Raw genomic sequence first — 21995 nt, forward strand, 5'->3', positions numbered from 1 at the left:
CATATGAACAATACAAACACAATTTGTTTAAAGCATGGACCACTCTGAGAGTGCAAGTTTGGGCTTTCTTACTGCTGTTGATGCAGCTCACTAACAAACCGAGCCTGACACACTGTTACCCGTCAGAGCAAGCCAGAAGGCACAACTGAATCAGTTAAAAATTCCTTGCTACACAGTCTATCAGCATAATTAATATCACTTGGCATAATCACAGTCTAATTTATCATTTTCAAATGACTTTTCACTTTATAGTTTCATTACCATCTCTCAAAATAAGCACAAGTGTTTCTTTAGGGAAAATGTGATCTTGCAACTGCAGGAAACCATTTTTGCAAGATCGTATTTGATTTATTTCTTGTTTTAGTGCAGGAAATTTAATTAATGTGGATTGCAATTTTATTCTGTTTATCTTTTGAAACATAGTTTGTGTTCCTTTTATCAAGGAAAAGTGCAGGCTGGGAAGGAAAGGACCATATTGTACTGGCCTCCATCTCACTGCTGGCAAGCTGCATCACATTTCAGTACTAGTGTCATTCATATGACATTAATCAATTCACCAGTTCAGCGGAACCACAAAAACATTAAAAACCAAAGTGAATGACCCTGCTAGCTTCTGGAAAGGCCTGGACCTTTACCATGCACACAAGCATAACCCCACTGCTTCTGTCTCTTTCCTGCATTGGAGTCTGTCCTGTCAGCCCTTATCGTGCATTCTCCTCACACAGCTGGAAATCACAGCACGAGCTCTTAGAATTTATTCTCATCCAATGTACTGCTGCAAAGGGCAACCTCTGCACATCTTCTGCAGTGTAGAGAGGAGTGCAAAGGACTGACCTCAGAGTAAGGGCAATATTAAGCCTGAATATTCCTCGCAAAGCCCACAGTTTCTTTGTGGCTTTCAGATTTGTGTGCTTCAGGGAAATGCAGCAGCATGTAGTTGGCTAATTGGATGCATTATTTATAACTGACACACAGAGTGGGTTTTCCTGTTGCAGACCAAATAAGGATTAGTGGCAGGCAAGCTGTGGATGCAAACTGGGACAGTGACATTGCATATGAATTTATTACTGTAACTATTGAGCCTTGCCAGACTACCAAATCAGAATTAGAAACCTCTTCTCTAAAAGTAAGCAGAGGGCCAAAGGTTCTAATTAATTTTTAACTGGGCCTTGCTTAAATTCAGTGTAGAGGACCTTGAGGCAAGCTAGGAAAGTAAGCAGTTTAGATGGATAAGGTATTTAAGGAAGCAGTACACAGGCAGCCACAGAAAAATGACTGGTCTATAGGAAAGTCTGTTTCAGAAATCCATACTTGCTCTTTGTCCTATTCTTCCGAGTAGCCACCTTAGATATTTGCAGGGTTTCTGGCTGCTTCAACATGGAAGCAATGTCTCCTGTAAAGATGTGGTCCTGATATATGCTCCTAGGAAGAAAACTTGGAATTAAATTAATATATGATATTTGTGCCTCCTGATGCTAACAAAAAAAAAAAAAAAAAAAAAAAAAGGAAGACACAATTCTATCTTTCTGCTAAAGCACAATGTTGCATGTACAGGTAAAAATCACCTGGGTCATCTGAAAAGCCTCTGTACTTTGTGAAATAGTGGATTCAGCTGAGGTGCCAGCAGGCTGCTACTAATAATGCATGCTATGCACACTATGGCTGTATCATCACAAGGAAGAGAAATATTAATCTATTTATTGCATAAGGTCATGGACCTGGGTGTTTTCTCCTCTATCAAATCACAGCAGATGCTGTCTCTGTGGATGTAAAAATGGGTTATTTCTAAATAGTGTGCCACAGTCTTTGTGCAAGAAACAGAAGTATTGTTTACCAAAGATGTCAGATTTAATATGCTAATAAAAGTCAGCATAGCTCTTATGTAAGCTGACACCAAATAGAAGGAAGAAAAAAAAAAAAAACTCATAAAATAAGTGTGAGACAACCTCAAGGCTTGATACCATTTTGATCTGAAGTACTGGATAATAATCAGTTCCACTTTATAGGCAAAAGAAAGAAATATCTGAAAAGATACCTGAAAATGTGCTGCTCCAATTCAGCATTAACACTGACTTCCAGTCTTTTAAGTCTAGAAGATCGAGTTTATTTCTCAGAGGTTCTGTTTAACCCCAGTTCTTTGTTACAGCATATACAGAGGTAATAAAGTATATGTCACAAAGATAATAAAAGATGTTTTCAATACATTTAAGCAGAACATACATAATTGTATTGGGACAGGTTAACATGGCACAAATCAGAAGGGGATAATTGGGAAATGGTACGTTGTTGGCCCACGAATATTCTCCACTGTGTAGTCACAACACGCTGCTCTGAGATAAGGAACTGGCAGGAGGGAGTCTTGAAAGCAAGGCTGTTTAGGAAAGCATGCAAGGACAACTGGAAAAACAACAGCTGGAACTTTAGTACCCCTGCCAGTGCCTGCAGCCCTCCAGACCTAGCAGATGCATGTGCAGGAACCTTCACTCTTTTACATGGAGGTGGGGTTTGTCACCTCTCCCCTCATGTTCTGGCCAAATGTGCAGAGACAAGGGCTGGACCACTGTACAATAAAAGGGGAGAATTCTCCCCAGAAGTTCAGGCAGCTGTGATAGAGGGGGACATCTTGCCCCCACGGGGATGCCTGTGAAGAATCATGTCTACCGGCTTCTGACCAGCGCAGCTACCGTGGGGAAAAGCAGCAGCACCTGGCCCCTTGCTTCTATGGTTACATTCCTGCCAGTATGTACTTAGTTATTGGGGATTAATAAAGGGACATGCTGAATGCTTTGCTTATGTGAGTGTGTGTGTGAGTGCCTTTGTCTGCAGGTCTGGGGAGAATCTAACTAGAACAATAATGAAACTGTAGTATGTTTTCATGGGGGGGGTGTGTGTATATGTATACATGTATGTGGCATATGCAGATTCTGTACCTATGCTGCACATCTACTTACAAAACTCTTTGCTACTCAATCACAGAGATCTCCCATATCATGAAATTTGAAAGGTGTGCCTAATAAATCATTATATAGATCAGAGAAACTTGTCTGTCCAATGCAGGGATTCTTTTGACTTCTGCAACTTTCTGAATACACACTTCACATTTCTGTTTGCGTGAGCTGCCTGCCCAACATACATCCCTAAAGCAAGGATTAATAGTTTGTCACTGAGCAGTTCCAGGCAAACATCAATATTTCACTCTTTTGGTGATGGACGATTACTTAGCAAGTTAGGAAAGGTGACTGCATGATGACTTCCAAACTAGGCCTTGAAGCTTATGATGACAACATCAAAACACAAAGAGGTTTAGCGATGCCATTAATCTTGCACATTCATATGGAAAGAATGCTTCGTAAGGATCTGTTTTGTTCTGCTCAATGACTTATGGATATAGAAAGATCAGATTTTATTCTGAAATACAGAACCATTATTCTTTTCATAGAATGGCTGAAATGACTGTCCTTTCTTGCTCTGACTCATGCTGATTTATGACATGTTATTTCAGCTTGATTTAGTGTGTGCCTTTCTCAGGACAATACTGAATCTAGATTTCCATGACGGGATTCCACTGCTAAAGTGGGAGGCTACTGGACTGATGCATTTGGAAACCTTTTGGAGTTGAGGCAGTTCTGAATGAAGACATTTATCTAGAAATGAACTATCATCTGCAACACCACAGTGTATGTGTGTGGGTGGAATCACATATTGGGAATACACTTTCATGATTATTTTAATGATGTTATTTTAACTGTTTAGTTGAACAAGACTGATCTGATGGGGTATGATAATAACTAAATCCCTCTGAGAGGAATCTGCCCTCATTCATTAACGTCATTGACCAAGATTAGTTGTCAGCAAGTTCTTGCAGGAGATGTAGAAGTCTACTCTTTTACAGGAAAACAGACTCTAGTGCATTAGCTCCTCCTCAGAGATTCCACTAAATTTTAATGAACAAGTTATTTTTCAGCACAACATAAATCACATTTTTGGGAAAGCAATGGATTTACTACCTTTCTTACTTCCACTTAAGGTCTTTTCCAAACAAAATGAATCTATGATTGTAAAAGGCCACACTGGTCATGTAAGAGCTCCTGAGGCATGCCTACCCTTTAGCTGCTGAACTCCAGCAGAAGGCTCTGGCACAGAAGTGCAGCCCAAATACTTTTGTCCCATCCAGGAAATCCTGCTTGGGCTCAGGAACAGCAGTGTGCAGCACAGATTGGTGCAAAGAGGTCAAGTTCTGCTGCCCCCACTGTCTGCAAGCTGGCTCTGGTGAAGAAACTGTGAAACCATTCTAGTGCAGTACCTGTGCCAATGCACACTGCTGTCCCAGCATGCCTGACTGTTTCTTAATGAACACAACACAAATCAAACTACAGGACTTATAAAAGCAATTGGTTGGTGGATCTATAAATTCAGCTTGGGCCCTTTTGTCTTGCTGGCCACTGAAGACAGGCTTTATAGTGGCATGCCTGGAAACCACAGAACCATTGTCATCACTGTGACCAATGCCTTCGAAATTCTTTTTCTGAAGGGAAGACAACTGCCTGGTACACAATTTGTTTCTGGGAGATGCTCCCAAACAGCTTTTGCAATTTTCAGTAGTGAAATCCTCAGGCTACTGAAGCTTATCTCTAGATGATGAACACATCCAAGCACATCTCACCAGTGCTGTCTATTTACCACCCTGCCTGCCTGTTTGTTTCAAGATAGCAGTAGGGGTCTTTAAAGCTGCCTCTAGTTTTACACACACTTGCAAGGATGAATTTCTGTCCTGTGTGTCGTGGTCTACAGTGTGTGGTCTGCCGCTTGTCATGGTTTAATCCCAGACAGCAACTAAGCACCACACAGGTACTCAGCCCCTCCTTCCTAGTGGGCTGTGGAAGAGAATTAAAAAACAAACAAACAAACAAAAAAGGTAAACCAGACTGATGCCCAGTCAGTTTCCAAGCAGGGATGCCCCTTGGCCAACTCCCCCCAGTTTATATACTATCATGACACCATATGGTGTGGAATTGCCCTTGGTCTCATTTGGGTCAGCTGTCCTTGCTGTGTCCCACTCCTTAACTTAGTATGAAACACTGGTCGGCAACAACCAAGTAACCAGTGTGCCATCAACTGTTTTTCTCATCCTACCTCCAAACCTAGTATACCAGGAACAAAATTAACCTTATTCCATCTGAAATCAGGACAGGACCAAATTCCTGCTTTCTTTTAGTTTTCTAAATACTTCTAGAACTCATCCCAAACTCTTGAGTCTGATAATCCTAACACACTGTCCTTATTTGTCAAATGTCTGAGGGACCACTCATAAAGCAGAACCAGAAACACTCTCTTTGAAGCCTTTTCTATGACATGCAGTGATGGCATGGGAAATAATAAGAAACAAACAAACCATTATGAGGTTAGTTTTACTGGAGAAAGAATTTTGTCCTTTCCTTTGGATTGTGGAGATTCAACTACCTGAATATTCCATGCTGCTTTGGAAAGGAATGAATTTTTCTGTCCAAACTAGTTATTCTATAATTGTGCTCTGTAATTTTGTTACTTATTGATTCAGAGTTTATTACTGATTAATACAATATTAGGTAAACCTATTCTACAGAACTTTCACAGCAACTGAAAAAAATTAAGAGAAAAAAAAAACCCTGCACTTTCAGAGCTCATAGACTAATAAGCATACTCCTACAGTCAACAGAAATCAAATGAAAATATGCAGCGAGCTGTGTTTTGCCCTCTCTTACACTAAATACAAACATATGATGGGGATGATGCATGTGAGAATGGAACACAGCAGTGGGAGAAGTATGGCAAACAGGAACATCTTTCCCTCAGAACTAGGAATCAACTCCACATCTAGACATACTAGCCAAGCTGGAGAGGCATGAAGTCTTTTTGGTCCTAAGTACAAGGTGAAGATGCAGGCCCATGTGGTTTTCAATCACTAGGTCACAAAAACAGAAGCCAACAGAAGTAAAGAGGAATCAAGAATACTGCCAGGCAGTAACAGAAGCACACATAGAAGACAAGCAGAGCAGCCACGTTACCTGTGTTCCCACCTGGCTATATCCAGCCCTCTGTGGTCAATGCACATCAATGCTTGCAAGAGACAAACAGCCTGTTTGCTTCACTGAGATTCATTTGTAAATACTGTAAATTTCAAAGAGTAAGTCGAATGGGCAAAACCCACTGTCCTGATTTACTGGATGTAACAGAGAATAAGTGATGTCTCAGTTAAATAATAAAACAAAACATCAGACTTCCAAAAATACAAACTTTACACCATGATAAACATATACTTCAAGTTTTGCATATTTTCAAGAGCAATATATCTTTCCACAAACACCAAAAAAAAAAAAAAAGAGGGTTGAAAAAAGAAAAGCTGCTATTTTGGAGATAGGTATCAGCCATCAAATTGCTCTAGATTTGGTCAAAGAAGGAAATCCTATGCAACATATTTTCAGCTTGTCTTTTTAAGGACCACAGTTTGACAATACAACTAGTTTTCTATGTAGTAAGAAAAAAAAAACATTAAAAAGGTATTTAATTGTCAAAACAGTTCTGTAACATCTACTTGGACCTGTTCTCACCACATTTTCACTCGTTCACCTACGCTAGAAGATGTGGGTTGCACTTTTATGTTCTCTTTATAATATCGGCTAGTTCTGGAAATAATCCCATTGAAATAAATCAAATGAGCAGCACAAGGCTTTTTAAGTGCTGGATCACAGGACTAACAATATATAAAAGCTTTTTAGAAACACATATTCTTTGTCATACATAGGAGATATTATTTAACACAGAAATATGACTTTAGATAGAATTTACCGGTATTATGTTGCAGGTACTTTCAGTCTAACATTTACCCATCTGAGCTTGATTGAACCTTGGTGGATGATAAAGTTGAACGATCTGTGTTTCATATTACAGGACATTTGAGACTGTGTGCTCAATTTACTAATAGCAATATGATACTGAACACCACTGGGACAGTAAGAAAATTAAGCAAATTATTATTAGAAGAAGATGGCAAGGATTGGCAATGGTCTCAAGTGCACATTAGGGATATAAATGGTGTGCATTTTAGAACATTACATGAAAGAGCAACTCTCAATATAACCTTTGCTTGAGTGAAAAGCTGTAATTCCACTAACTGGCAGACAAAGTATCTTATCTCAAAAGGACCAGATGCACCATTACATAACTTCAAGAGACTAATTTAGGGAAAAGTTCAGAAAAATGACTGACTGATTACAGAGTGCTTTTTGTGGCACACAGTTGTGTACAGATAGGATGCAACCCTCATTAACAGAAATTGCAAATGTGCAGATCCTGTCTCAGCGATCGGTTTGGAGAAGTGGCTGTGTGATAGCAAGATTTTGGGGAAACTGGAAACAAGTGAGATAATCATGATGTAGTCTGAGGTATATAAAGGTCTGGTATGTATTATGTTTTGGTTTTAGGAGAGGACATGTGAAGAGGAACTACAGTGTTCAAGCATATCCTTTGAGGCAAGGATCATTCACCCTTGCCTGAAAGAGATAAATCAAAAGGAGCATGGGTTGCATTACTCCTTGGCAGCATACTGGGGCTTCCTGAATGTGCGGAAAATTTTAATTTGCATCCCCAGGAATGGAGACCAACAGGAGAAGGAATATTCCTAGGATGAGTTTTGCCACTCACTAAGCATGGTCTTTGAGCTGACAGACTGTTTTTTTTAGTTGTTAGGTTTTTTTTTTTTCCCCTTTAATTTTTCTAACAAGTATAGGGATTTAATTTCAGAAAATTCACAATGCAATGTACTTTCAGGGCAAGGATGCACTAGATTATTCATATTTATAATTAAAAGCATAACTTTGTTTATCTACTTTATTTACAGATGCTTAATAAACCTTTTTTGAATAATTACAGCCATCTTAACATCTTACACTGCTAATCTGACTGTTGCTGCAACTGAATTATTAGATATAATTATTATAAATAATTATTAGATTATTAAAAATTATTAGATATAATTATTAGAAATAAGAATAACTTATTTCTTATTCTTCAAATGCAATTGATAATTCGTAATTGCTAAAACTTTCACATGCTGTAGGAGTCAACTCCAAAGAGACAAGTATGTTTTACATAAAGTAGGCCATACTTTATGCACTCTCACATCTCACCTTCTGCAGTATTTTGGCCCTGTTGTAAATTTATTTAACATCTTAGCTGCATGAAGTAGAAACCTAAGTCTTCAGATAAAATAGGGCACTGCTTCCAACCTGATAAACAGCATTGCAGAGTTTATCTAATTTTCTAATTTCCTTAAGTTACACAGATAACAATCAGCAGTTTCTAGCAACAAGAGAGTAAGTAGAGAATGGAAAGGAAACTGCCTGAAAAGGTAATGCTGTTGTTTAGGAGTCCTGTCAGATACCCAGCTGTCACATGGGACACCGAAAGCGCTCCAAGGCACTGCTGATAGTCAACAAGAACAAATCATTGATCCTTTGCAATGCAGATGATTAGGCAAACTTCTGCTATTCAAAACATTGCCCAAACTAATTTCATGAAAGTAGCAAAGTCTAAAAATTCTACTCATAAGACTAAGCCAAATTCTCTGAGAATTCATGCCTTCATAAAAAACAAGACAGAACAAACCAAAAACCAACCAAAAAAAATAGGTGAAGATGTCAGGTATTATTCTTCCAGTCCTCTTCTTCCTGATGCATTTATTAAACAAAGAGAAATTAAATGCCTTTCTGAAGTCTTACTTGGTATTGGTGAAACAAATCATACAAAGAATCCAACAAAAGCATAAAATAAATGGGAAAATGAGAGCAACTTCATGATTCATTTTTTGTTCTGGGAAACACTATGTTTTACAGCCTGGTTGGGTTTTTGTCCCTAAAAATTACATCTCACAGACATTCAGCTTAAACTGGCCTGAACTTAAAACAATCAGAAGAACAAACAGTCAGGAAAACATCTGCGATCTCAGCCTCGGTTTTGCTCTGTTCACCGAGGCAGGACCGGCACAGTGTGCAGAGCAGGATGTCCCTCCCGCCCTGAGCCAGCTTCTCTCAGGCGAGAGGCAGGCGAGGCACGGGTGCAGACACAGCTGCCGTGGGTGTTTTCCACGCCCCAACACATCAGCAGAGGAAGGTGCTGACTCACCTGGGTATGTTGCTAAAGGTTTCTCTAATTAGGTCACGTGGGCAGGAACAGCAATGGTTGCAACTCAGCCTAAAGCTGTTTCCAAAAGATTTGTGTTGACCCAGAGAGAGGTCCAACATAAAAACGCAGGTGTCCAGGCTGCTGGCTGTAGAGAGGGCCAGAGTCTCTCCCTTTACTTGGCAGACTGTAGGAACTATACCTGTGTCCGCTGTGAGCAGGTGAGTAACCTTCTTAGCCTGGCGGCTGAGCTGAAGGAGGAAATTGAAAGGCTGCAGACTATTGGGGAGTGCAAGAGAGAGCTAGGCTGGTGGAATCAGACTCTGCCGGCCCTCAGTCTCATCAGCCATGCAGTAGTCAGGACACTAAGGGCTCCCTACCCTCTTGCCAGCTTGCCAAACAGGATGACTCAGAAACTGGGGATCAGTGGAAACAAATTCCTCCCAAGTGTTGCAGGCATGGCACCCCAGTAGCCACCGAGCCCCTTCAGGTGCCTCTGAAGAATAGATTTGCTGTTCTTAGTGAACCTGTTTCCACCATAAGCAATGTTCTGCAAGGGAAACCAACTAACAGCAGCTGTGAAAGCTTGTCTAGTTCATGTCATTCAGAGAGGCTAGGAGTAAGCAAACCTACTGTCAAAACATTCACAGTTAAGAAGAAAAGATGGGTGCTTGTCATCAGGGGCTCACTTCTGAAGGGTCTTGAGGGTCCTATATGCAGACCTGATCCACTCTTTAGGGAAGTGTGTTTCCTACCTAGGGTCAGGGTTAAGGCTGTAGTGAGAAAACTCTACCCTGGTCCACCCAACTGACTATTACCCATTGATGGTTTTCCAAGTAGGCAATGATGAAATCTCAACAAGAAGTTTAGAGCAATGAAGAAAGACTTCAGAGGTCCTGAGACAAATGGTGAAGGAGTCAGGAGCACAAGTAGTATTTGCTTCCGTCCCACTATTAGCTATGCCTGATGAGAGCATGAACATGAAAATCCAGCAGATTAATGCTTGGCTGTGGGACTGGTGCCAAAGCAAAGATTTTGGGTTCTTTGATCACAGGCTACTCTACAAGACCCCAGGCCTGCTGCACAGATAGGAAATGCTTGTTTCAAAGAGGAAAAAAACTTCTGAGGCAAGAACTAGCAGGGCTGGTTGATAGGTCTTTAAACTAATTTGGAAGGGGGAAGAGGGAAAAAACAGGGTCACTGAAGAGAAACCTGGGACATCAGTGAGGCAGCTCCACAGCTGTCTGGGGGGCTGTAGGGGATGGTGGATTATGTGATACCCACAACAGTAACAATTGTTTGTGTGAGTATCATTCTTTTGTCCCTCTAAGGGCAACAGAAATTCTGCCTGGCCTCAAACCAGCACATCACTGATGATACAAAACAGGGGGGTATGGTGGCTGACATCTCATCAGGCTGTGCAGCCATGGAATGAGACCTGGACAGGCTGGAGAGTTGGGTGAAGGCAAAGCTCATGAAGTTCACTAAGGACAAGTGCAGGGTCCTGCATCTGGGGAGGAGTAACAGCAGGCACCAGTACAGAATCACAGAATCACAGAATTAACCAAATTGGAAAAGACCTTCAAGATCATCAAGTCCAACCTATCACCCAACAATCAACTAAACCATGGCACTAAGTGTCACATCCAATCTTATTTTAAACACTTCCAGGGATGGTGACTCCACCACCTTGATGGGCAGCACATTCCAATGGCCAATCACTCTTTCTGTGAAGAATTTCTTCCTAACATCCAGCCCAAACATCCCCTGGTGCAGCTTGAGACTGTGTCCTCTCCACTGCGTGCCTGGGAGAAGAGACCAACCCCCACCTGGCTACAGCCTCCTTTCAGGCAGTTGTAGACAGCAATAAGGTCTCCCCTGAGTCTCCTCTTCTCCAGGCTAAACAACCCCAGCTCCTTCAGCCTCTCCTCACAGGGCTTCTGCTCCAGACCCCTCACCAGCTTTGCTGCCCTTCTCTGGACACGTTCAAGCAACTCAACATCTTTCTTGAATTGAGGGGCCCAGAACTGGACACAGTACTCAAGTTGTGGCCTAACCAGTGCTGAGTACAGGGGCAGAATGACTTCCCTGCTCCTGCTGGCCACGCTATTCCTGATACAGGCCAGGATGCCATTGGCCTTCTTGGCCACCTGGGCACACTGCTGGCTCATGTTCAGCCTACTGTCAACCAGTATCCCCTGGTCCCTTTCTGCCTGGCTGCTCTCCAGCCACTCTGACCCCAGCCTGTAGTGCTGCATGGGGTTGTTGTGGCTAACGTTAGGGGTTGCACTACTAGAGGGCAGCTCCATGGAGAAAGACCTTGGAGTCCTAGTGGACAGCAAGTTCTCTGTGGGACAGCAATGTGCCCTTATGGCCAAGAGAGCCAGTGGTATTCTGGGGTGCCTCAAGAAAATTGTGTCCAGCAGGTCTAGGGAGGTTGATTACAGGACTTGAGTACCTCCCCTATGAAGACAGACTGAGAAACCTGGGGCTGTTTAGTCTTGAGAAGACTGAGAGGGGATCTCATGATTGTGTATAAATATCTGATGGGTGGGTGTCAAGTGGATGGGGCCAATCTCTTTTTCGTGGTGCACAATAAGACAAGGAACAACAGATACAAACTTGAACACAGAAGATTTCTCCTCAACATGAGGAGAAACTTTTTTACAGTGAGGGTGATGGAGCACTGGAATAGGCTGCCCAGAGAGGTTGTGGAGTCTCCTTGTCTGGAGACTTTCAAAACCCACCCTTTCCTGTGCAGACTACCCTAGGTGAGGGCTGGACTCGATCATCTCTAGAGGTTCCTTCCAACCTCTAATCTTCTGTGATACTGTACTGTGGTACTGTGATATGGACTTAGGAGGTATTTAAAAAGGAAAATCCTCTGCTAGATATTCATCTAACTTAGAGAGAAAATCATGGGTCTGCTTAGGACTTTTTCTCGGTCATCATGAGCCAAAATTTAAGTAGGACTTTTGAAGATAGTATTTATAGCATGTCACAGGCAATACAGTGTTAATGACTACCTGCAGTGAATCTGGATAATGAGGTTTATTTAAGAACCAACAAGATGAGAGCTTTTGCATGACTAAACTGTGTCCTTGGTACATTCTCTGTCTTCCATCTCCTCACAGCTTCCTGATCTCCAGGATCTCCACCTCCAGGGTCTTTCCTCCAGCCAGGAACCTCACCTCTTTCTGTTCACTTCCCCTTCTTTTTTTTTTCCAAGACCACTTCTTTCTGGTGTCTCTTATTTTTTGGCATGCCAATAGTCATTTTTCTAAACAGTTATCACAATCTGAACAGCTTCTGTGCATAAGCAGAAGGCATGAGCGGCCTCTTAACTGGTGGTTCTGTCTCATGTCTCTTCATTAACTTCACAGAATCACAGAAATATTTAGGTTGGAAAAGACCCTCAGGCTCACCAAGTCCAAAGGATATCCCTACTCTACAAAGTTCAACCCTAAACCATATCTCCAAGCACCACATCCAAATGACCTTTAAACACATCGAGGGTTAGTGACTCAACCACCTCCCTGGGCAGCCATTCCAATGCCTGACTGCTCCTTCCATGAAAAATTGTTTCCTAATATCCAGTCTAAACCTACTCAGTCGCAGCTTGAGGCTGTTCTCTCTTTTTCTATCACTAATTACTTGGGAGAAGAGACCAGCACCAGCCTCTCTACAATGTCCTTTCAGGTAGTTGTACAGAGGAATGAGGTCTCCCCTCAGCCTCCTCCTTTTCAAACTAAACAGCCCCAGCTCCATCAGTTGCTCTTCATAAGATTTATTCTCCAGGCCCTTCACCAGCTTCATTGCCCTCCTCTGCCCTCTCTCCAGAACCTCCACATCTCTCTTGTATTGAGGTGCCCAAAACTGAACATAATACTTGAGGTGTGGCCTCACCAGAGCTGAGTACAAGGGGACAATCACCTCCCTACTCCTGCTGGACACAGCATTTCTAATACCAGCCAGGATGCCATTGGCTTTCTTGGCCACCTGGGCACACTGCTGGCTCATATTCAGTTGATTCTCAATTAGAACTCCCAGGTCCCTTTCTGCCAGACAGCTTTCCAGCCACACTTCCCCAAGCCTGTAGCGTTGCTTGGGGTTGTTGTGACCCAAGTGCAGGACCTGGCATTTGGCCTTGTTGAAGCTCATCCCATTAATGTTGGCCCATTGATCCAATCTATCCAAGTCCCTCTGTAGAGCCTCCCTACCCTCATGCAGATCAACACTGCCACCTAACTTGGTGTCATCTGCAAACTTACTGATGACACTCTCCGTGTCTTCATCAAGATCATCAATAAAGATGTTAAACAGAAGTGATCCCAACACTGAGCCCTGAGGAACACCACTTGTGACCAGCCACCATCTGGATTTAACTCCATTGACCACCACTCTTTGGGCCCTTTCACCCAGCCAGTGCTTTATCCAGCAGAGTGTCTGCTCATTCAAGCCATGAGCAGCCAATTTGTCCACAAGAATTCTGTGGGGAACAGTGTCAAAGGCTTTTCAAAAGTCTAGGTAGACAATATCCACAGCCTTTCCCTCATCCAATAGTCAGTCATCTTACCATAGAAGGAGATCAGGCTGGTCAGGCAGGACCTGCCCTTCATAAACCCATGCTGACTGGGTCTGATCCTCTGGCTGTTCTCTATATGGTATTTACTGGCACTTGAGATGATCTGTTCCATGACCTTCCCTGGTACCAAGGTCAGACTGACAGGTCTATAGTTTCCTGGATCCTCCTTTCTTCCTTTCTTGTGGATGGGTGTTACATTTGCTACTCTCCAGTCCATTGGGACCTCCCCAGTTAGCCAGGACTTCAGGTAAATGATGGAAAGTGGCTTGGAGAGCACATCTGCCAACTCCCTCAGCACCCTTGGGTGTAGCCCATCCAGCCCCATAGACTTGTCTGCATCTAAGTTGCATAGCAGATCACTGACCACTTCCTCATTTAGTGTGATGACCTCATTCTGATTCCCCTCTCTGACTCCTAGTTCATGAAGTTGGGTGTCCATGGAACTGCTGGATCCAGTGCTAAAGGCTGAGGCAAAGTAGGCATTGAGCACCTCAGCCTTCTCCTCATCCTTAGTTACTATGTTTCCTTCTGCATCCAATAAAAGAAGGAGATTTTCCCTAATCCTCCTTTTATTGTTAATGAATTTATAGAAACATTTTTTATCCTTAACAGCTGTACCTAGGTTGAGCTCTAGCTGGTGCTTTGGCTCTCCTAATTTTCTCCCTCGAGGAGTTCAGATGTGCCACTTCTGCTTAGTCCAGATGTTTACAACCAGATTCTGCCAATTACAGGGCTGCTTACAAGCAGCAGGCTTCTGCTTGAAACCATGACCATTCAAATTTGGACACAAACCTCCATGCATACACCCAGCTATCTGATACCTGTTAGTATTCACAATTTAAGCTATTGTTTTGCCTGATTCCACAGCCAGTGAAGACAATTGGATTAATTTTACTTGTTTCAATAGTTTTCAGTAATAGAGTTTTCCAGGGATTGATTATTTGTTGTACATAAATATATTCTTGTAAAATGGTTTAACTAATCCATCATAATTATTTCCTCACTGGATTCAATTATTTGTGTGTGCAGAGAACTTTTCAAAATGTGTTTTTAGTATGAAGAGCTCCAGAAGTGTTTCTTGAGCTGATCGAAAGTTCTGTCTCTACTACAAACCTCACATTTCTTGAAGGGATGAAGGATTTAAATGCATTGTCAAGTTTTTCTGGAATTAATGGGGGGAGTCATGGAACAAACAAACAAACAAAGACACTTTTTTTTTACTTCTTCGCATTAACATTATAACAACTTTTATATAACAGATATAATTTATTTAAGTACATTAATAAGTTACCTGGTCAAGGAGCTAGAAAGTAAAATATTGCCTGCCTTGATTCTTACTAGTTTGAATCACAGGCAAAAAGTAACCAGTATATATACCTACACAGGCTGCACAGCTGTGGCCCAAAGGTGTTGCTTGGCTTTTTTGATGGTTACAAGACTAAATTTTCAGTGCCCGGGAACCCTGGGAAAATACTTTGTCAACCTCATCCATTACTGAATGCATGTCAGGGAAGTGTAAAAAGGAAGTTGTACAGCTGATTACACAGATCTCCTACATGAAATAAAAAGTGCAAAACAGGATTTAAAATTTTATCCTCACAATTTTCCTCTTCTACTACCCCCTAAACACATTTTGAGGGCAGAATGCTACCACAAAGAACAAGAAACTATCTCTCCAGATGTCTTTCATCAAGCTGATAAACCTGCAAGATTTGTTTCTACAGTTTTTGTGCCATTTAATCAGTTTATAAACATTTACCAGAAATAAACTAGATCGGTAGAGAGATTATTTTATGATAAAACCTTGCATAGCTTACAATATCTAAGAAAGCAGTATCTGCCTAAGAAAGTGTTAAAAAACTCTGGTTGTTCACAACCCAGAATTTTCAGTGGGTTATGTAATTGTATTTCAGTGTGAATTTTCGTAAAATCCTGTTTTCAGGGAGTCTAAAAGGTATTTTTCATTTACCTGTGGGGTTTGATTTCAGATTGAATGAGATAACTGACATACATGATTTCAGCCAAAATTTATTAGAGTTTTGGCAAACTTACAATCTACCTGAAACATAGTTTTACTTGAAAAGTAATGATGTACTGTCAGTCTTGCCCATAATTTAAAAGCTGAGAATCTGGCAAGTATTAAAGCTCTGACGGTGAAGACACAAGGATATATGAAACTTTCAAGGTTATTCCCTGAGAAATATATGCAGCATACAAAAATCTCTCCTTGATGCAGAAAATTTACTTTCAAAAGAAATACTAGCATTGCTGCTTGTCAGTGTTGGCAAGTCAAGAAAATGGCAACAAAACTCAGTAAGCTTCATATGAAATTGCTTTCCAGTGTCCACCTCACAAATGTAGAGAAGAATTCTCCAAAAAAACTGTAAAAACAAAGCTGACATCTTTGGACATATTAAGTCCTGATGGTTTTTTCTAAGGAGCTGTTAAAAGTTTAATCACTATTTTAGCTTTAGACTCAAGCTGCAAGGAGAAGGATAATGCTAACAGACTTTCTTTTATCCCTTTTGCAAAGGGACCAAACAGCAGCTGTATCTACCACAGTACCCTGGCATAAATATTCTCTAGTATGCTGAGCTGCTGAATGTTAAATGCTCTGCACTGTTATGTCACAGAAACATTTCTACAAGCAAGAGGTAAGACAGCTCTGAGACTATAGTGCAGGGGGAAAACACTGCAGATACCTGCTGCCTGTGTGGTGTAACTGCCACAACAGAGAAGCAGGTAGGTGCTCCTACACCAGGTATGCAATTTACTGCCCTGAATGTACGTAACAGTTCAATACAGAGGAAGGAATAAGCATGTACACGTTAAATACAGGGGAAGGGACATGAAAAGATATGACAGCCATGGCCAGTTACAATCTTAGCATTTCACTGCATTTGGGTATTATTAGGTGAGAAAGTGGATGGACACACATCATTTACACTGAAACTGTGATGCTGAGTAACAAGGCATTGTTAGCTACAAAATGACTCATACTGGATGTTTCGTTTGAGTGAGAAGGCAGCTGCTGTGCTTTACATGCAAGTACTGTAAGTTTCTTGACCAACAAAGACCTACATTACTCTGTGACATGTTGTCAAGATCTACTAATACCAGCTGAAGTGGTTTGCTGATTCAGTAACCACAAGTTCTGTTACTGCTAAAGTTGGATGAGCTTTTAAAGTGATATGTGACTAATCAGCAGCCCAGTCTGCCATTTCACAGTACCTTCCCTGCAGGTAAAGTAGGACGTAACAAGAAATGCACTCTGACATCAGAAATGAGTTCCCTGCCTCCTGCTGCAAAACTGCATAAGCCCTACCCTGCTACTGCAGGCAGTGCAAGTGCAAGGGCATGGGGCTGGATAGGCCTGGCACCATCTGCTTTGCTACTTGCAGTCAAATGCAGTCCGTCCTTATTTAGGTTACTTTGAGAGAAACAAAGAGAGAACTGATCCCTCCTGCGCAGCTACACTGTGAGAACAATGAGAACAAGGACCCGTGGAAGGTGTGTTTCCCCTGTGGGTTTTAAGATTGTGTGTGGAAAGCATTTTCCTTGAGGAAAGCACTCAGCATGAAACGACACAGTTCTGTGATCGTTTTGCCTCTTTTGTGAAAAGACAAGTTCAAGACAGATTATTGTTTTAGAACTGCATATCAGATCTCTTTGACAGACACCCTGATTTATTAACCAGTAACTCTAGGGTAAGGTAATTGGACACTCATTGTCTGATGTCAACAGGAGCCAAGCATCTAATTTCCTTAGGCTTTTCTGAAACCTCAGTGTACATTTCTCAGCTAATTGAAAGCAGATTATTTTTAGCTGTAATTCAGAGAGATTTTTTTGTGTTCTTTAATAAATATTCTTCAGAGCTTCATCTTATCACTACATATAAAAATATACTGTTATATGACAATACAATAAAATATCAAAATATATAAAAAAATCAAAATATAAAAAAAGAAAGTAATAAAATTAACAGTAAGGAATCACATTTGAAACATCAGTCCACAAAGAACGGGCATCCAAATTTAATGTAGGCATCTTACACGAGTTAGGAGCTACTTCAGTATGAAAAGACCAAACCTCTAAGGAGCTGTAGTAGCTGTGATGCAGATGACAAACACAATCATTAAATATAATAATATAACAATCTGTATGGTAGATGTGCTTCCTTTATCCACATTTAGTATTTTCACTAGTACTCAAAATTCCCATTACAAGAGGAGGTTACAAAACTAAACTATTTATAAGATAAATCATTTTGTGAAGAGCTATTTATAATTATAATATACAAATAGTTTAACTCATGAGGCTCAATGCATAAACCTTTAATTTCTAAACTGTCCAAAAGCCCAAACTCTATGTTCTTACATTGACTAAAAATACAACATCCTCTTGATCAAGGCTTTCTCTGGTGTGCTAGCATCCTCTTTTCTATCAGTTTTCCAGATTTCTTTGCAAATGTCCAAAAGTTATCTTTAAATAGATGATTGCACATAGAAACAGTAAAAATGTATTTATCCACTCTTTCTTTACTAAAAAGGTTGATCTGGTATTATTCAGCTTCAGTCTTAGCTCAAAAGAAACCTTAAAAACTTCAACAGAACCAATGCACCTTCTTCTTAAGATCATTAGAAACTTTATTCAAAATCATTCATGTGTTTCTGAGACTGCTCATATTTAGAAAGTAAATTTTTTTAGTGCAATTAATAACAATCTAGGACTGCTCCTTTTCTCCCTGTGTTATACAGTTACCAGGATTTAAAAGCACAGGTTCCGATCTCTATATAAATAGACTGACAGCAGCCTCACACAGTCAGTGGTATGTAGCAAAAATGAACATGGCAGCTGTGAATAATTCTAAGACTGTTATGGAAAGAAAAAAGAAGAAGGCAAATAAGGTGCATTACTGATGAATTAATTCTTCAAACTGGTCATGGACCCTCTGATGAATTAATTCTGACTGGAGAGGGTCCTCCATATTCCAGTTGTTGTCAGATGCCTTAGTACACATCCTTCAATGGTCATGTTTATGAGGAATCATAAAAAGGAATTCTAATATGTACAACCTTCAAAAACAATATTCTGTTTGACTTTGTGCACCCATAAATCTCTCCTTCCCTAAAGATGGTGGGTATTACAGGATAATACCCATTATCCATTTGGAAAATGTTCCAAATTTTGCTTTTCTATATTCAAATGACAGATAAGAGGGGCTACATCACACTTATGACACCGGCATGGAGTTTCCATAGTGGCTTGTTTTCCAGCAGGCTTGGGCATTTTTTTTTTTAGTAAGTAAACTAGAACTTTCCATCTGCAAACAACAAAATCCTCTCAGAACTCAACAAAGGCAACACATTTTTTTACAATTTAGCAGAAAGCAGAGGTGTTGAGGGCAGCTATTCCAAAGAAAAGAAGTAAAATTTATAGTAATATACTTTCACAAACACAGAAGAGTCATCAAAACCATGGCAGCACAGGTTGGGATGTCAGCACTTTTGCCAGCAGACTATCAGAAAAAGAAAGCTATCCAACTCGACTTTCTGGCCAGAAACTGTTGTTTTCCTCATTATACTCTCCAAGGGTATAGGATTACTTTTCCAATTGAATTACCTGTCCCAGCGATCTCCAGTCTAGGCTGGCACTTCCAATATACACGTGCTGTTTATCAACAATCCAGAAAGATGACTGAAGGCGACCTTCATTATATGCTGACATGTTCATATACAACACTTCAGCACCTACAGATTTAAGGATAAAATAATAAATAGCGTTCTTTAAAATAACATAATTTACATTATGAAAAAAATCCAACAACTTCACGTTTCAGGACCTCATCTTCCATGATTTAAAAAGGATGTAATTAAACATGCCATTAAGGTTTAAAATCAATGATAAACAGTGGTACTGTCCCACTATTAATGATCTTAATTAACATATATCACAGAAAAGCAAGTAGAGATAATATTCCCATGCTGTTTACTTAATTTTCTTTATTTTTAGAACCAAATAATTGCTATGTTTTCCCAGCACTGTATATTCCTAAAATAGTTTATTTTTACAGGCCTATTCTGTAACTCAATCCTGCTACATATTTATTATATTAGTGACCTTGAAAATAACTCTTTGTGAAAAGCAGACTTTGTTCTTTCCCCTATGCAATATTTCAGAATGGTAGGCTATTGAGTGGAATAGATTTCAGAAAGGTAGGCTGTTGAGTGGAATAGACCCCAACAAGAGGAACAGAGGTAGAGAATTAAGGAGCTAGGAAGTAAGCAAAGGCCCAAAGTACGCTGAAACTGCTCTTAATTGTGCTAGTCTGCAACATTCCATTTACCACTTTGAACTGCACAGTTTTAGGAAGGATTATAGGCCACTAAAATCAAAGGAGTTACTTATGGGGTAAAAGCACATTGGCTACCTCACATCAGAAGGAATGTCTGAACTAGCCCCATCAATATGTCTGCAGGACTAAATCTAAACAATACTTTGTATTAGGTGAATTTAGAGGATTTCTCACATCATTTTTGTTCCTCTGTACTTGTAAGATTAGCTGATACAATTAGGTGACTAATCTGAATTCATCATTGCTGAAGGTAAAGTAACCCACTCATCTTCACATTTTAGCTGTAACAGTAACTGGGGAAGAGAAGTGACAATAAATGGCAGCATGGAGAGCAGTAATTGTACCAGTCAGCTCCCAATAATGGTCATGGGATCTTCAGTACCATGAATTCCAGTAATCTTTTGACATGAGCCACAATTTCAGAAGAATACTAGGATACGTAGAGAACTGTACATTTCTGTGATTGTTTTAAGACTGTGTCTTTAATTTTTCTTCATAAAGTTTGAGCAGAAATGTGAAAGAATGTAAATAAATCACTCTTGGATTTAAGAAAGAAAATAATGATTATTCTAAACACTTCCATTGGAGAGAGAGAAATGTTTAAGAGTCAGTACTAACAACAAGATTTGGGCAGTTGGACAGTCTGTCTTCTCTCAGTCTGTCTGCCTGCTTCTTCACTCTTCTGGTTGAAGATAACATACACCTGCATACTGACCTTGACAAGCTAAGTCTAACAGCCTCTCTGCTGTTTTTTTCCCTCTCTTTTTGCATGCCAGCTTTGGGAAGGGATTGGGGAAAAAGGAGGGGCGGGGAAGAAGCACAAGGGCTTTGTTGTGTTTTTCTGTAGATTGTACATATTTGTAAATGTTGTGAATGGTGTATATTTGTACATATTCATTGCATTTCATCACAGATTGGAGTTTTGCCTGTAAATACAGCTTCATTTGCTTCTGGACTGAGCTAGTCTGGCTATTGTCAGTGTGGGAGGGGGATTCCAGCTCTTCACTGTAATCTAATTCCCTATCCTGTCTGCCTTGACCTGTGATTTTAAGCAACAGCTACCAGTGTTAAATATTTCTTTTATATTAGGAAAATTGTAATTCTCATTTGAACAAATGATTCTATAAGTTCACATATCAAGAAGAGATGAAAAATCAGGTAAAGTGCCACACTTCACAAAACATTAACCATACACCACAGGATTTGGAGCAAGTTACAGAATTCAGTTTATTGTACAATTACATTTGCTGTGACCCAGTTATCTTTCCAATTTCTTCTAGATATCACCTATCCATATTCATCTGTGCATAAAAAGAAATGCATTTTTCAGTTTTTCTTAGTATATGCTGCTGCTGACTTTCAATTAGAATCATAGAATTGTTAGGGTTGGAAGGGACCTCAAGGATCATCTAGTTCCAACCCCCCTGCCATGGGCAGGGACACCTCACACTAGATCAAGCTCCAGGGATGAGGCTTCTACCACCTCCCTGGGCAACCTGTTCCAGCGTCTCACCACCCTCATGGTGAAAAACTTCTTCCTAACATCCAATCTGAATCTACCCATTTCTACTTTTTTACATTCCCCCTAGTCCTATCATTGCCTGACACCCTAAAAAGTCCCTCCCCAGCTTTCTTGTAGGCCCTCTTAAGATGCTGGAAGGCCACAATAAGGTATCCTCAGAGCCTTCTCTTCTCCAGACTGAATAGTCTGTCTTCATAGGAGAGGTGCTCCAACCCTCTAATCATCCTTGTGGCCCTTCTCTGGACACATTCCAGCACATTCAGATCTTTCCTGTAATAGGGGCTCCAGAACTGGATGCAGTACTCCAGGTGGGGTCTCACCAGAGCAGAGTAGAGGGAGACGATCACCTCCCTGGACCTGCTGGCTATGCTTCTCTT

General features: G+C 40.6%; 1 protein-coding gene across 1 annotated transcript in view; it reads right to left on the bottom strand.

Moving 5' to 3' along the window:
• PLD5 (phospholipase D family member 5) overlaps positions 1-21995 on the bottom strand; it is a 199177-nt gene that overhangs the window by 23868 nt on the left and 153314 nt on the right. Inside the window, 1 exon segment of the mRNA XM_054397880.1 lies at positions 19364-19491. Within this exon segment, the coding sequence (XP_054253855.1) occupies positions 19364-19491 (128 nt within the window).

Source organism: Indicator indicator, chromosome 2 (assembly GCF_027791375.1).
Source record: "Indicator indicator isolate 239-I01 chromosome 2, UM_Iind_1.1, whole genome shotgun sequence".
Classification (NCBI taxonomy): Eukaryota; Metazoa; Chordata; class Aves; order Piciformes; family Indicatoridae; genus Indicator; species Indicator indicator.